This window comes from Bacillus rossius, chromosome 5 (genome assembly GCF_032445375.1).
Source record: "Bacillus rossius redtenbacheri isolate Brsri chromosome 5, Brsri_v3, whole genome shotgun sequence".
Taxonomy (NCBI): Eukaryota; Metazoa; Arthropoda; class Insecta; order Phasmatodea; family Bacillidae; genus Bacillus; species Bacillus rossius.
The window spans coordinates 80,114,545-80,131,815 of NC_086333.1; the positions used below are offsets into that span (position 1 = coordinate 80,114,545).

The 17,271-nt window shown below is 37.4% G+C and overlaps 1 protein-coding gene across 20 annotated transcripts in view; it reads right to left on the reverse strand.

Moving 5' to 3' along the window:
* Positions 1 to 660: 660 nt before the first annotated feature.
* The window catches only part of LOC134532097 (zinc finger protein 143-like), a 33,089-nt gene continuing 16,478 nt past the window's right edge, over positions 661 to 17,271 (reverse strand). For 5 of the 20 annotated variants that reach the window (XM_063368351.1, XM_063368352.1, XM_063368354.1 and 2 more), the window contains exons 6-10: positions 15,783 to 16,038; positions 13,674 to 13,882; positions 10,359 to 10,610; positions 8,935 to 9,063; positions 661 to 957 (exon numbers count right to left, since the gene is read on the reverse strand). In XM_063368351.1, the coding sequence (XP_063224421.1) occupies positions 676 to 957; positions 8,935 to 9,063; positions 10,359 to 10,610; positions 13,674 to 13,882; positions 15,783 to 16,038 (1,128 nt within the window). In that variant the 3' untranslated portion in view covers positions 661 to 675. The remainder of the gene's footprint in view (positions 958 to 8,934; positions 9,064 to 10,358; positions 10,611 to 13,673; positions 13,883 to 15,782; positions 16,039 to 17,271) is intronic. The other 15 variants (XM_063368369.1, XM_063368367.1, XM_063368371.1 and 12 more) reach the window with 5 other exon arrangements.

The following is a 17,271-nucleotide window of genomic DNA, read 5'->3' on the forward strand; positions in this document are numbered from 1 at the left end:
GACAAAGGCCAAAAGCCACGTGGTTAAGTGACTTTAGAGTTGTAGATGGCAGACTTGCGTTTAGTAAACTGTAGTGTTTGGATTCATTTAAACAGGTTTAATAAAATTATGTCATGGCTCATAAGTGATGTTAGTGCTTACACAATAAGGAAATATAATGTCCAAGGCTTACAATGTGAATAATGTGTTAATGAATTTATTTTAGAAATTTTATCCTCTAAATATTATTCAAAAGTTTATACAGATGTAGTATAAATATGTCTACACATACATATAATTAACACTGAATTTATGAGCAAAGCCATAATTGATTAGCACTTTAATTTCATGTAATGAACATAGGCATTATTTCTAGGGTTAGGTGCATGTCATCGTTGTCAGTGGTATACTGGTAATGGTTAGAATTAGTTGTGGCTACATTATTACCCATGAAAAAGATGAGTTCTTGTGAAACAAACTTTCAAATACCACATCAAAAATGCTGTTGTGAACACTAGCACTGTAGCTCATGAATTTTTCATTCAAAAAGGTACTGACAGGCTGTCAACACTGGCCTAATAAAGGCAGGCTTAGAGAAAATGTCAGCACGCGACAGTTTATAGGATTCCCACTGTTCATCACAAACTTACACATTCAGGATTACATACTATGTACATTTCAGGTATTAAATCTTTGTCAACGTCTGTTAAGAACAACGTGTTGGGTGAAGAGAAAAACATCGCATTTACACAGCGAAGGTAAGTTTATTGAAGGTGTCGGTTCCAAACAGAGAGCTATGTACAGTGTGCGACCAGCGGCATGAGCGAGCGCGCTGGCTGGGACTAGATGAGCGCAGATAGCCGTGCGTCGCCCGCGTCGTGTCACTCGCCTGGCTCCGCACCTCCCGTGCGGCCCGTCACGCCCAGCTCCTGCCGACAACATGCGCCGCACGCTGCCGATTCTTACCACCTGTACACACTTTGTCCTAATAATTACATTTTCCTGCAACTCACTCTAAACTACGTTCATACATTTAAATACAGTAGAGCATTGATTACCTCAAACATTCCAGGAATGGGGGTTTTCACATAAAATTTTTTTTTGATAGCTGATAGAACGTCGAAGGAACCCTACGGCACATAAATTTGAATTTACAAGACTGAAACACTTTAGGATAATTGATCCTCACTGTAATGCTTGACACACCGAGATTACACTGTTAAAAGGTCATTCGATACGCAAGCAACAGGATTTAACTCATTGTCATTTTAGAATTAAATGCCAAAGTTACGTATGGATGGTTAAAACAGAAAACAAATGCTGAAATTTATGTATTTCAAGTAAATATTTGAAAATATTTAGGTAATATCAGTTTCAAAGTGAGATGATTATAGCTACTAAGATCGCAGATTTAATATATATATATACACACACACACACACACACACACACACACACACCCCCTACCTACCTCCCAAATGTGTCACTCATGCCACTTTAATCCGGGGCTTCCTGAACCTCTGACCAGGCGTGACAGATGAGCAATGCAGGATGAAGGAGAGGTGAACATGGGGTGTCATTGGGGCTGCTAGGAAAGGCACCCCACTCCAGTAGGGAGAATGTGATGGTTCTGGAACACTAGATAAACTAGTGGCTAGCATTGCTGACTACAGATCAGTGTCCCTGGGTTCGAAGCACGGTCGCAGTCATAAAAGATTTTTATTCTTAAAAGGAACATCACACAAGCGCTCCCTAGCTTTGGAAAAATAAACCAAGATGGCCATCTGCTTGTGATGTCACCAGGAAATGACAACCTAGAGGTGGGTCGAAAAGTATCAACCTGATACTTTGTCACTGAAACGCACCTGTATCAGGAACGGCAAACGAGTACACTTGAAAAGTATCAAGAACTTTAGTATCAGTTCAGAATTCGCCTGGAACAACTCCACGGCCAATGTGCGCAGAACCCGATCGCAGATGACGGTCACTTGGGCGGAGCTTGTGAAAGGGGAGGGAGCAGGAACGACGAATAAGGGATAAAGAAGGGAAATAATGTAGGGGAGGAAGCGCAGGGGAAGGCGTTGAAGGAGAGGCGCAAAGCGAAATTGTTACGAGTCGTTTGGTTATTGTCCCACATCAAAATACGCTCAGTGCGCAGTGCGTGCACAGTCTCATTCAATAACAAAACTAATGAAATTTTAATATTAAAAAGTACATTGATACAAGATATAATATTTATATTTGTGCACCTAACAGCTATGAAAATGCAAATAAATTCTCAGTTGACACTAATAACAGATGTAATCAACATATGGACTTTTTTTTTCGAAAACAATTAGTAACTAGTGTTTTCATACATTAAAAGATTACGATTTTATCAAAAATTAAAAATAAAAAAACAGATACGTACATGAGTGAGCATACTATATCAATGTTTACGTTTCAAATGTTTCTTCAGGTTAGTCGATGATGATTTATAACTCAGTTTTTGTTTACACAAATCACAATTAGCAAACTCATTATTTTCCGTAAAAAAATTCCACACAAATGAAGTCTTTTTCCTGCACTTATCCATTCCTTATTTCACTATAAAGATAGCATGACAGCCCGCAACAATGTACATGGTAGTAATTAAACACGGCCAGGACGAACTGCAGTGAATGTTGAACTGATTGATACTGGCTGTATCAAGCGGGCATGAGAGTAACAGAGGTAGAGAATTACCGGGCGTGATAAATAATGTATCAGAGACACCGATACCTTTATACGCTGGTGATGACGGCACGGAGGATGTGTACCCTGTAACGAGAATGCTGATACCTTGTAGCTTCCTGACACCGCTACTGCTCTGATACAAAAGTATCAGAGACTTGTAACTAGGTACATTACTGTATCAGTATCAGGTTAGAACAGATACCGAAAATTGCTGTAACAACCCACCTCTATGACAACCACCCTTGCCATGTGGTCCCACACTGCCATAACAAAAATGGCACCAGTCCTAGAACCATTTCATACTGCTCTCCCCCCCAACACTTCTTTCGCCCTCCCAGAGACCATTGTATATCACCACAGTCCTTGCTTTCTGCACAGCGCCGCATATCTGAACCAGCCATAAAACAAGCTTGTTTTTCCTGCGGCATGGTGTTTCAAGAGACGACGAAAGTGCTGATGAAAGTGACACCAACGAGAGTCAAGTAATTATGGAATAAATTTAATAATTTTCAACGTACTTTGTGATTTATAATCTATAAAGTCTTTTCCATGAACTCAATCAAAAATTTTGGGTCCCATTATATTCAGAGTTGCATTATTATCTAGCAAATACACTATAGCAAATTTTCGTTATAGCCAAAATTTAAAAAAAAAAATCTTATTTTTGTAGCATTTTTAAAAAATATTTTCTCGCTTGTTTTTACTATAGAAATTCACAAGGAAAGTAAAGGAAATATACATAAAACTTACTAAAATAACATTTTTAAGCTATATCAGCACTTGCCGACTGCAAAATATGATACCGCGTGGCAGTGATAAGGCCGTCACGCACATCGTGGCTAAGCGCACAGCTGTTTGTTTACATGGAGACGGGCGGGCGGGGTCACGCAAGGTCATGCCGGCCGCTTCCTGTCGCTTTGGCCGCAGCTGGTTTGCTGGAGACGTGTGCGCTAAGCTAATGATATCGGGTGCATATTTGCGGAGTTTTGAATACTTACTAACAATATGTAAACTCAAAGATGTAGTGAAATTTATTTTAAAATTTGTCACATTATTACTCACGTTGACACCTATGAAAAATGTCAAACACAAAATTTTTTTAAAGAAATCTCTAATTACGTTGGACAACCACACAAATTATATAAAATAATTTTTCCGACAATAGGGCAGTAACACCAAAATAATCACTCGTACAGACCCTTGGAAAATAACACAAAATTAAAAATCACTTTTTAAAAAACGAATCAATTTTCATTTGCCTTGATTTCACTAGACTTTAGGACAAAATAAACGACTGGACCGCTTGGAAGTTCATCAAATCTTTCGTCGAAGCATTGTATGCTGATAAAAAGGACTGATTGACGTAAACAACAATGCGCGTAGTGCCGTACACTGAAACTACACCATACGCAACGCTTACAATGCAAGTGAGACGAGTTCTGCTCATTTACGGGCTAGTCAGTGTGGCGTGTTTCTAAATAAGTAATGCTCGCTGCGGGCCCTGTCACAGTGGGTTAATGACACTTGGTTTCGTCGCCGCGAGGCAAGCTATGCTCGCTGTGGGGCCCCACCTTGTGCGGTGTTGCCAAGACGGAAGACGGCCACATCATGCGCGTTGTTTCATTTGCCGGACGCATGGAATTGTGCGAAGCTGTTTCTCATTTATTAAGGAAATTGTAGATGTTGTCTCATTGTTTTAGAGCAAAATTACAGGTGTGTAATCTATCGCTATAGCGAAAATGAGCCTACGCTGCATTCGTTATTTCAGAAATTTTTATCCTAAGCAGCATATGCAAAACTGACGGTGGCGATGAAAACTATCGTTATAGCGGACTTTACGTTATAGACCATATTCGCTACAACGGACTTTCACTGTATTAATACCTTAGCTCATAGCATAATCCATTCTAATACGATTAATTTTATTATACTATAAATAATAACTTCTGGAACTACTCAAGTTACACTCAGCTGTTCAAGTCTCTGCAGTATAATTATTGAACTACAGAATTCTGGTCATAATAATTATTCCAATCAACGAATGACATCATTTTGTACCCTAAGATGGGTCCTATGCCTTGTTGAGCTATAATATATACATTATTAACTCAGAGGTCAATTATTAATATCTATGTAACATCACAATACCTCTACTATCTTTTTATAATTTAAAGAGGTATTGTTTTTTATTTTTAAGTTTCAATATTTAGGTATTTTCTGTTATTTTATAAGTATCAGTTCTTTAGCAGTTTAGAATTTTTTCATCCACATGGCGATGTATGTTAATAACATTTTGCATTAGGTAATATGATAAAATATCGACTGTTTACTTGTTTTAAATTTAAAGTCAATTAACTTGAAACCACCTAGTCGAAGTTTAAATGTGTATTCTCATAGTCTTTTTTTAAATACAGTCAAATCTCATTAATACGAATCCGCTTAGTACGAAATTCCCGTTTATGCGAAGTAATTTCACAGTCCCAGAAAATAAAGTATGCTTTCCTATGTTATTCAGTACTTTTAATACGAAATATGGTTAATATGAATTACGAAGTTGTTTTGATCCCTCAAGTAGCTGTTAACGTGTATAAGTAAATGGTTAATACAAATTTCACCACCGAAGTCTAAAGTAAATAACGTCTTCATAACCGTCAGGTAAACAAACGTTTCTCCAAAAAATATATGTATGTATCCTATAGCGCAAAATGGTCGAAAAACAAGATGAAAAGTTCAACTCTAGTGGCGATGTTAGTAACTAAACTAGAAAAGATGCCATGTTGTAAACGGAAAACGAAAAAGGAAATTACTTTATACCTTATTAATATTAGTCGTCGGAAGTGTACATACGTAGAAGTTTAAACAATCTATGAAAAAAAAAAAAGTTATGATATTTTCCATTGTTCACGCACGTGTGTCTTAACCTCAATTTTGGGTATGAGTTGTTTTGTAATATGACTGCGAAACGTAAACGCAACGACCTTACATTGCAAGTTAAAGTTAAAATTATCGAAGAAGTAGATAATGGAGAGAGAATGAAAACTGAAATTGAAGTTTGTATTATGATTTATTCTGTAAGTGTTGCATTGTGTTTGTTTTCTTCAGTGTTTACTTTTTTGTTATGCATGAAGTGAAGCTAGCTTATACTGCCAACAGTGTATATAATTTCCTTTATGGTTGTAAATATAGGAATTTAAAGTTCAATCAATTTTTTTTGTCATGATATCCCAATAGTTTGGTTAATACAAACCCTCGTTATTACAAAGTGCTAAAATTATGGTCCCTTCAGGTTTGTAATAATGAGGTTTGACTGTAATTTATTTATTATATTTCCTTCATTAACCATGGCATGGGTACCTAGATGATTATAGAATGTTCTAAGACATTTGGATGATGTACCGTGTTTTCTCGCACAATTGTCGCACATTTTATTCTAAAATCAAATTTGAAAAGTAGGGGTGCAACAATTATGCGAGAAAATTTTTCAAAACTGATGCGAACGCAAGCCACTTGAATCTGTGACGTGACTAACGTGTCGTAGTACACACTTGCCACGAAAGAATGCGGGCCATCAAATGTAGTGAACTCGGCTGTTGACAAAGAGCGCGCGTTGCAGGAATCGGCGAGATATTGATATTCGACTACGTGTGCACGCTCTATCCGGGAAGCAACATAAACAAACACGAACGATACCAACTAGCGCTTTCTGCATTATTGTAAATGGTACATCGCGACGATGCAAACAAATAGATAAAGGTAATAACGTTTAAAAACGTCTTTAAAAGAAAAATTTACACGTCAGGCAACTTTGTATTTCCGTTAATTAAATAAGTACAGTCAAACTTCTCGGAAACGACCCCTCACGGTTCCCAGGAATAGGGTCGTAATAGATGTTTTCCGAGATTTTCAGTTGATTTCATTACCACCCCCCCCCCCCCCTCACCTTTCCAAACCGCTACTCGCTAAGAAACCAGCCGTACAATGGCAGGATGCTGTCACTCACAATGCTAGACGGCTTTGCTTTAAACCCACTTCAACCTTCATGACAAGTCCGTCGCCCTACAGGCCACCTCTAAAGAAAATATGTCAAAAGACAGTTTATTTTTACTGGAAAAATACGTTAAAGATTTTCATGTATTGTAACTTGTGCCTTTTTGAAACGGCGCGAAAGACTTGTTCAGCGGTGTTAAGAGCGTGAGGCGGTCTGTAGCGCTCACAGCTGAAGACTGCAGGCACGGCCTCACCTTAGGGTTGTGCGAATGTTCGGTATACCGATACCGAAATCGAAATTTTGCTACTTTCATTTTCGATTTCGGTAAGAATTTCATCTGTCGAAGTTCGTTTTTAGCGAAATATTTCGAGCCAAACGAAAGTTCAATAGCTTACCGAAGTTCGTTTGTTCTAGTTGAAAAAGAAATCGTAATTTAATAAAAATGTACAGTATAATACCGGTACAATAACGTTCCTTATTATAAAATATATTTCACTTAACGAATTTTTTTTAAGTCCCCGCCAAAAATCTTATCTTCGCCATGCAAAACGGTTTCAGTTTAAAGTATCATTTTCACTATAACGTATAAATTCTACTAGTAGCGTAGCATTACTACACCAAAATTTACTTAAACTGGTAAATAAATTTCCAGCTAAATGATTAATGTAGTAGAACAAAGATACACAAATACCAACGCAACGTATTTTCTAACCTCTAAATTCTCAAAACAAAGTTAACAAACAGTTGCGCGCACAACCATAGATTATACCGTACGTAGTATGCGACGTGAGCAACACAACACCATTCGATACATCGAAAGACGGAGGTTTGAGAGAAGTATTAATTATTTAGACAAAAGTGTTACGCTACGCTAAAAATACTGTTTGATGCCTGTGCCGGGATTGTTTATTGTTATTGTTGAGTTTATTTTCAGGTTACGTTATTTAAACACCGCATTGTATTTGTGCTACAATATGAATGATTCTGGAGATAAAAAGAAACGAAAGCAATTCACGCTTAAGGAAAAAGTGGATATACTCAGAGAACTAGACACGGGGAAAAAAGCAAGTCGCAGTTGCGAATACATATGGCATTGCGGCTCTCCTGTAGCTATTTTTTATATATTTTTTTCTCTTTGTAAAGATATGTATGCATGTTTCAGTGCTAAGTACAAAAACTTGAGGTACCTGTAAGTACTTAGCACTGAGATTCTACTGTAATGTCTTTATATGATTTGCTTGTTATTACTAATAATGTAATAACATATGCAAATCATATAAAGACATTAATTAGAAAAAAGATTTCCATTAAGATTAATTTACGTGGTGATGAAAAAAACTCACGTTAATGAAAATACGGTAAAATCATAATTTGAACAAACATGGCAGATAAAGTAAACAAAATTCAACCGTGATTACAGTAGGCCTAGGTATCAAAACAAAATCATGCAATATTTGAAAAATTACCTGATTCATTTGCTTTCAAACAGTAGTGTAGGTACTATATTCGTAAAACATACATTCCAGAACTGTTAGTACACTATTTAGTATTTACCGTATACACATAAACAAAGAACGTACCTACTTTTATTCGTGCACAGCCAAACAAAAACATTGTCGTCTGCTTTATTTAAATTTTACATACTCTGACTGGCATATAAAATCCTCATAATATACAGCCAATTAGACAAAAAGGTCAACAAGTCACTGCATGTAATGACCACTTGGCAGCAACCATTTGTTATGTTTTGTTTTGACCATGTCCATTGCCTAGTTTACAGCTTCCTGAGCTAGCCATGTGTGACAGTGGTGCAAGATGGCGGCCGTTCCGCAGTATTCACGTATTTTTTCATCAGCACCATGCACGTGATAAATATATTATCATAGACTGCGACATTACGACTGTAAAGGAAATAGTCTGTGCGCTGAAAGATCTGGATTGATTCTTGAAATTTACGAGTGACATGGGGCTGTGTTGTGTGGTCTAGGGCGGATGTTGATTTTATTAAATAGTAATATTTATATATACATCAAAAGGTACCAAAATGATTTATGTAATAGAATTTATTACTGAAGAGCAAATTTTGGGGCACTTTTTTTCTTTGTTAATTAAAAAATTTCGCTTAACTTTCGTTAAGAATATATTTATCTCATAGAAAAATTCATTTTCGTTTCACTTTCGCGAAACTTGATAAATTTTCTTTCACTTTCATTTCGTGTGGATGAAGTCACTTTCGCACATCCCTACCTCACCTCGAGAGTGGCGAGCTGTGTGGGGTCGGACACCACCAGGAACTGGCTGTGGGAGTTGTGAGGGTCGCTCGAGTCCTCCGAGGTGTCCAGCGCGAGGAAGGTGCTGCCGTCCTTGCTGAACCCCAGCACCTGCGCACCACGTCGCTTCACTCGCACACGCATCCGTGGCGCAACAGAGAAGATGAGATTATACTTGCGCAAAAAACAAAATAACACCGAAATGCACGTTACTTTAGTCTGCAGTATGTGTGTCATTCCTTATTTTATCTCAATATACGGCCACAGTGGAACAGCCTTAATTGAATACTTTTAAAATCAACCTCTGAAAAACAAATAATGCCCACGACTAAATTAAATTAAATTCAAAATCAGCCAAGCTTATTACATATCTGTAGAATAGGCTGCAAACAAGAACAGCAATTACGTATAAGACTTTGTGTAGTTTTTGAATACGCGATGTTAATCATGGCTAGACACTGAAATATTATCTTTTTCTTTTATTAACATTATGCAGTAAGTTATGGTGTTAATGTCACATGTTTATGTTCTAGTCAATTTGACTTTCCACGTGATCGACGCATGCACACGAGAAGTACAGTGTTTTCTCGCATAATCATCGCACATTTTATACTAAAATCAAGTTTTAAAAGTAGGGGTGCAACGATTATGTGGAAAATTTTTTTTTTGTTAGGTAAAGTTATTCATAAAAACAAAACCCGGATATGGAAAGAACGTTTATTAAAAAAAAAGGTGGTGTATACAAGAGCACGCCAAACAATTTATATTAATAATTCATGCAACAAAAACCTTTCTTCAACTTTAAATAGAAAAAAAAAATCTGTGATCCTAACGCAAGCCACTTGCATATGTGACGTGAACTAACACAAGTATCGTCATAGTACACATTTACCACAAAAGAGTGCGGGCCATCAAATGTAGTTAACTCGGCACTCGACAGATAGCGTGCGTTGCATCCATTTGGCGAGATATCGATATTCGACTACGTGTGCGCGCTCTACACGGGAAGCAACATAACCAAACATGAATGACGCCAACTAGCGCTGGCTACAATCTTACAAGCGGTACACCGCGGCGATGCAGACGAGCAGATAATGGTTATAACTTTTTAAAAACGTCTTTATAAAAGAAAATTTACACATCAGACAGCTCCGTATTCCCGTTAATTAAATGAGTAAAATCATTAATTTCCGAATAAATATTAGATTTCCACTTTCAAATACATCGTTTTATACGGAAAAGATGCCTACACAAGGCGCTCGGAATCTAATAGTGGGACCAAAAAATTGATGCGACGATTACGCGAGAAGTTATTTTTTATCCAGATTTCGGCACCGTAAAATATGGGTGCGACGATGATACGATGGAAAGAGGGTAGTCGAAAGACACGTGAAAGAAGCGCTCACGTTGCCGCCCAGCTTCTTGAGCTTCTTGGAGCCGGCGAAGCTGTTGGCAAGCGTGAAGACGGTGTCCCCGAACACGATCTCCGAGCCGTCGTCTGCCTCCACGATGCCGTGCACCGTGCGCTTGTGCATGGTGAGGGTGGACGCCTGGCGGTAGTGGCGCGCGCACTTCACGCAGAAGTACGGCTTGTGCTGCGTGTGCACCATGTGGTGCTTGTACAGGCTCGAGTACTCCGTGAAGCGCTTGCCGCAGCCCTGCGCACGGACACGCCTCACACAGACCTGGGCGAGTATCAGTTTAGAAGTTCAAATTGAATAAAAAATACCAAATTATTCGTGAATACAAATAGGATTTGAAAAGTAAGAATGATAGCAAGGATCCCACAAAAATGTTTTTTTTTTTTCACGTTATGTAACAACTCATGGAAAATTAAGACAAATAATATAAATTAAAAGGTTGATTAGGTAAGTCAGCTGCATTAATATTTGGGAAAATTTTGTTAAAAATATTTAAATAATGAAATAAAATAAAGTGTTTTTAAATATGCAGCAAACCTAACCAACCTTTCATTTCAGTTGCTATGCTACTCAACATGTTAATCCAGAAAATTTTTGTGAACTGCAAAATACAGTGAAATCCAATGAAATCAATTTCACAATTTTTTTTTTTTTTTTAAAAAATGCTGTATTCCCAAATAAAATGAGCTCATATTTACATGTTAAAACTTTGTTTATCAAAAATTATCTAATAGCAGTAAATGTCACGAAAATGTTCATAATTTACAGTTATCTCTTGCGAGACATTTTACAGCTTGAAAATAATGTTTAGTAAATGTCTGGAGGCCAAATTATAACTGAAAAACAAATGCAAAACAGTTATTGGAATAAATTTACAAGAAAAAATCTTAATAATAATGAGAATAAAACAAAATAACCAACTCTGTGTGTGAGACTCAGGAATGAGCCATACTATCCCTTGGGACAAGATCATATGCGATAAAACTGAAATTACACGATATGAAACCCAAATTCAAGTTACACCACAAACCACCGAAATGCACCTAAAATCACGAATCCTATCAGTGTTTTCAATCAAAACTTAACTAATATCAAATACCTTATGTTTTAAATATGTAAGATTCAATTAAAGTAATTTATTTAGCATGATTAGAGATGGTAATTTATAGCATTTAAAATAATAACATTTAGCATTTTGAATTTGAAATTTAGCATTTTGTAGAATTTTTAAAAACAAGATTTAGCGAATGCTCTCATTTTACATTACTGAAGAAAAGTATATTTTTAAAAAGCAGTAAATAATAATCATATTAATTATTCACAACCACAGAAATAAAGATCAAGCACAACTACAAAGATAGCCTATCTTGGCAGGTTTCCAAACAACTTTTTAGCACTTATGAGTGCAATAAATTGAATACTTAAAATTACAATAAATATTTTTTAGCCGTGTTCATGGCCATAGTTGATGTAGAGTGCACAAATAATGTTATTGAAACTCGTTTTTTCAATTTTTTTTTTCTTTCGTTTTTTCAATTTTCGCCTTCTTTTATTTTTTTTTTGCAGCCTGATGTCCCTCAGATTTAATGTGCTTTTCAAGTACATCTTTTTTTTTCCACTCCAGTCAGCGATTACATAAATTGCACATTAAAATATTCGTATCACTTTCGTAGAACTGTTCACTTTTGTATTCATTTATGCGATCGCGAATGGAAATTACGTTTTGTCCCATTTTTACCACGAGAAATAACAGTATACAACACATTCACGAGTATGCGCGTATTTGTAAACACACCACCTTCCACGGACTACACAACAACGCGGCTTTCACGTGAAACACAGCCAGAAAATAAGACTTACAATTGTTAGCGCGGCGAAGCAGAGATGTCGCAATATGGCGGCCTAAAAACTTGTACTCTGCAAGATGACGGACAATCTTCCAGCTAGTTGTTCTTTGCTTTGTTTACAATCGCGAGGCAATGATGGCCGTTCTTCATTCAATATTTACGAACCATAGTTGTGAATGACGTGACAATAAGATACTTGTGCTGAATACGCCATAAAATGATTGTTTCTTTTGATACTGAACTGAAACAAAATACAATCGGTAAATAAATTGTGTAGAGTGTAGACGAATCTCTGTTTTTTACCTTGATTTCGCATTTATCTCGGAATAGTCTAGATTTCGCATTTTATAGCGGAAAAAATATAATTTAGCATATTTTCGCATCTATTTCGCGAAAACGAAAAATCACCATCCCTAAGCATGATGTTTGTACCACAATCTAATATAAAAATATTAGGAAAAGTTTTAATTTTTTAATCTTGCGTCTGTTATTAATCACTCATTTTTACATTACGACTTTAGAAACTTTTTCAAACACAGTAATACTTGACATATTTATTTAATTTGTACTGAAAAAGTGCAACATGTTTCAGTCAAAAGGTCACTGTGTTGGAGAAATTAGTATCATTGATCATTTAAGTATCATTATTTTTAAGTTTTTTGATAAACAGATTTTCACAAAAAAAACAATAACATAATTATCTCCTGTTTTAAAAGTGAGATTGGCCTGAAAATAAAACCAAAAAAATCTTGACTCAAGCTATCACTGAATACTTAGAAATTATAAAATAATAATCTAATCAGAATATTAACTGGTGCTCTATGTACTGCTTCGCCTCAGTGATCTGGCTGGGGAGGAGTCGATATCACAGCTTGATGTCAGAAGCGGCCGGGAGCGACACGGCAGGAAAGGGCATCGTGTGTTATTTACTGTAACGATTCAGATAAAGGAAATACCGTTTGAAAACGTCTTTAAAAGAAAACTTACACGTCAGACAAATTTGTATTTCCAAATAAGTGGTAATGACCGAAACAAATGTTAGATTATACCTACACCGCAGCGACGCAGACGATCAGATAAAGGAAATGACGTTTAAAAAAGTCTTTGTAAGAAAATTTACACGTCAAAACAACTTCGTATTTTTTACGTTAATTTATCAAGTGAGTGGTAATGACCGAATGAATATCAGATTTCTACTTTAAGATACATCGTTTTATACGGAAGAGACGCCTACGCAAAGCGCTGGGCATCTACTAGCAGGACCAAAAACATCATGCGACGTTTTTAACCCAATTTTGACGGCCTAAGATATGGTTGCGACTATTACGCGCGTGCGACCATCAAGCTATAAAACCACGGTGACAATGCCGCCACACGCAGGAACAAACTGCTCACTACGGCAGCAACACCTCGCCGGGAACGAGCGGACAAGGCGCGCCGCGGAAGGCCGCACCTGCATGGTGCACACGTAGGGCTTCTCCCCCGAGTGGATGCGCAGGTGGTTCTTGTAGTTGGTGGCCGAGGCGAAGGCGCGCGTGCAGCCCTCCTGCGGGCACGCGTACGGCCGCTCGCCCGTGTGCGTGCGCACGTGCACCTTGCGGATGTTGGACGTGGTGAAGGAGCGGTCGCAGCCCGCCACGGGGCAGCGGAAGGGCCGCTCTCCTGGAACCAGTCCCCGCCGTCGCGCTCACGGTTCACACCTCCGCACAACTCACTTCTCGTGAACTTCAATCCGAAAACAGTTTCGCGAGCAGCTGTGGTCGCAAACGCGTGGTACTCAAATCAAGTTTCAAATGGAACACCAACGTACTTGGTACGTCTCCCAATGATCACAAATCATGGGTCGGTCTGGACGAAATGAACGAAAAAAAGTGAGCTCTGCGCATGCGCGAAATTATTAGGGCAACAAACCGGCAACGGATGGAACACCGAAATATGTCCCATATCGTGCACTAGGAATACGGCTAGGGTACTTCAAATGTGAACTTCAATTCAAAAACAGTTTCGCAAGCAGTTGTGATTGCAAATGTGTGGTACTCAGATTTACGAACGCAGACTCGTACTCCAATCGTTTGGGTCGTATTTTCCCTTGCACGGTACTGTTTTGTTTAGGATAAGCCTTACTACATAAGTAAATTTAATTTTCAATAAAAAGTTTTTAGAGTTTAAATGATAAAACATTTGAAAAAAAAAAAATTACGCACCAATTTTACTAAAGTGGAATCATTCAGAGTAGGTATGTGCAGAGTTTTTTTTTTTGCAACAACACACTGCAAATGCCCTTCTGTGGTATCATTTTGTTCAATAACTTGTGGATGTGTGACTCATAATACAAAACTTAAATATAAAATACACCGAACTTTGCAATTCTCAGTTTAAGCTACTATTAGTAATAAAATTGCATTAAACACTATCATCGTATTTTACCATTGTTTTGTTTTTGTAGTATGTACCATACTACACTATCCATACCATACTGCATCACGTCAAGGTTACCATGTTCTTCCAATATCATTGAATTAAAAGGATACCAAATTTTGATTCGATCAGACCTGTGGAAGTTGCTAACATCCCTTCATCAACTAAAAAAGATCTGATGATCTTCAAAACGGTTGAACAGATTTTCTTGAATCATAGCTAAGAACTCTCTCGATCAAGTCACTTTTTAAACATAAAAAAAGAAAAACTAAATCATAATCGGGTCGTTCATTCGGGAGGCTACGATGCCACAGACACACAGATACACATGATAAAACTTACAACAACCCTCTGTTTGAATAGGGGGTTAAAAATACAATTTTAAACAGTGATGTCGCTAACATCCTTGCAATAAGCTGCTAATTATTGACCGTGTTGTCTTCTAGCTACCCAAGTATTGATTTACTTGGTAAAAAGTAGTGTATTCAAACAAACTGACGTTTCAATATCAATTCACCCAACATTTCAGAAGAATCTATTTAATGATCATAATAAATATTTTAGTTGTGAGTTTATGTGCTTTTTTTTTAGGCTCTTTTATCGCATGTGGATGATTAATTTTGTTCTCGTTAAAACTATACTGACAATTGATGATCTGGGAAAATTGCTGATCCCGTACGTAGGAGACGGCAGAGAAGGCCCGGGGCGCACCCTGACCTGTCTTGATGTAAGTTTGTGGACAAACGCCATTGCTAAGAACTTTTTCTGTTGAAGAAAAACTAAAAAAACTAAGAAATTAAAAAATAAAGAAAGAAATAAATAAATAATAAAAAAAAGGACAAAACACACAAAATTAAGCAAAAAATTGCCGTTGTCAACAAGGATATATAAACACCACAAAATATTCCGTAACAGGAATATGGTCAACAAACAAAGAAAAACAAAGAAAAATGTACTAAGAGAAAGAAAAAAAAACCCCACAAATGATGACAACAAAGAAATATTGAACAAAAAAAAAAAAAAAAAAAAAAAATTCAGCACCCACGGTCGAAACGAAACAAAAATACGACAAAAGGAAAAGACGAAACAGAACATAAGGATAAAACCCCCCACGAATGACGACGACACAAGAATACACCCTGACCTGTGTGCGTGCGGACGTGCTTCTGCAGGTCCCCGGACGTCTTGAAGCGCTTCCCGCACGTGTCCTCGGGACACTTGTAGGGCTTCTCCCCGGTGTGGGTGCGCACGTGCGCCTTGCGCCCGTACCCCGTCGCGAAGGCCTTGTCGCAGCCGCTCTGCGTGCAGCGGAACGGCCGGTCGCCGGTGTGCGTCCTCTCGTGGACCTGGCGCACGCACGCGAGGACCCGTGTCTCCAGCGCTCCACCGTCACAGCCAAACTGGTCAACCGGCAGCTTTATACAGTGGTGGGCCGAATCCCAATTGCTTCGAATCAAAAAATGCCTCGAATCTAAAGCTGGTCTCAGGGGTATGTATATAATAATGATAATAATAATAATAAATGCAAACAAAATAAAATAATGTTAACCAACGGCAGATGCTGCTTCGTAGTTTTTGTCGTACAGCTCGTGCCACCATGAGAAACGTTCATTTACTTTTCAGAAATGACGTTTATAAACTTGCACAAAACCTGTGGTAACCGTTATATTATGCGCCAAACTTTGTGTGTGTCCACATGGCTAATATACATCTATACTTAGAGCCCATGAAAAATGGTAAATAAAACTGCCTGATTTCGGTAAATAAATTATAGAATTTCGGTGCTATATTTTGGTAAAAAAAAAAAATTTCCGTGGTATATTTCGGTAAATTTTTTTTTTTTGTTAAATGAGTGCATTTGTTCTACTAATTATTTAATTGTATGATACACACACAAAGCTGTACATGATACTTGATACCGCAATCACGATATTCCTGCGTAAGCCTTACAGAAATGGAAATGTTATCTAGTGCATAGATTATATACACATTACTTAAATATTACATCACAAATAGTGTCTAGAATTTTACAGTCTGTGTTTATGTATTTAAACATTTTGAGTATTAAATAGGCCTATGCTATGTTCCTGCACAAAACTTTATAGAATTAATTTTTTCCTGTCAGGAGAATTGGCCACTTTGGCCAAATAGTTTGGTAAACATGTAAGAAAGGGTTCCCTAAAAAATTAGTTAATTACAATGATTATAGTACATGTAAAATTTCAGGCTCAAAGGTTTTTTTTTAAATTTACTATAATTTTGTTTTACTACACATTTTCCGGCCTCTTTCCCATCAAATTGTGTTTGTTAGGATGTTTAGAACCTTAACACATTTCCTTGACTAACCTTTCATGTATTCATTTAACCATTCCCTCATAGCTGGGTGATCTAGCTTCTCTAGGGGAATATTTGCAGAAACAAATGCACGCACTGTATAGCTTGCAAATTTGACTTTATTTTCCTTTGCTCGTTTATGGAGAACAATATTATCCTCGAGTGTCACTTGCCTTTTGACTCCACAACCTGATGGTGATGTTTAACTTTTTTTCTTCCCTAAATGAGATGCTCACTGTTTGCAGTGTTTTTCACAAGTATCTTTCCTTTTCCATTACCTTTCCCTACTACCGTATTGA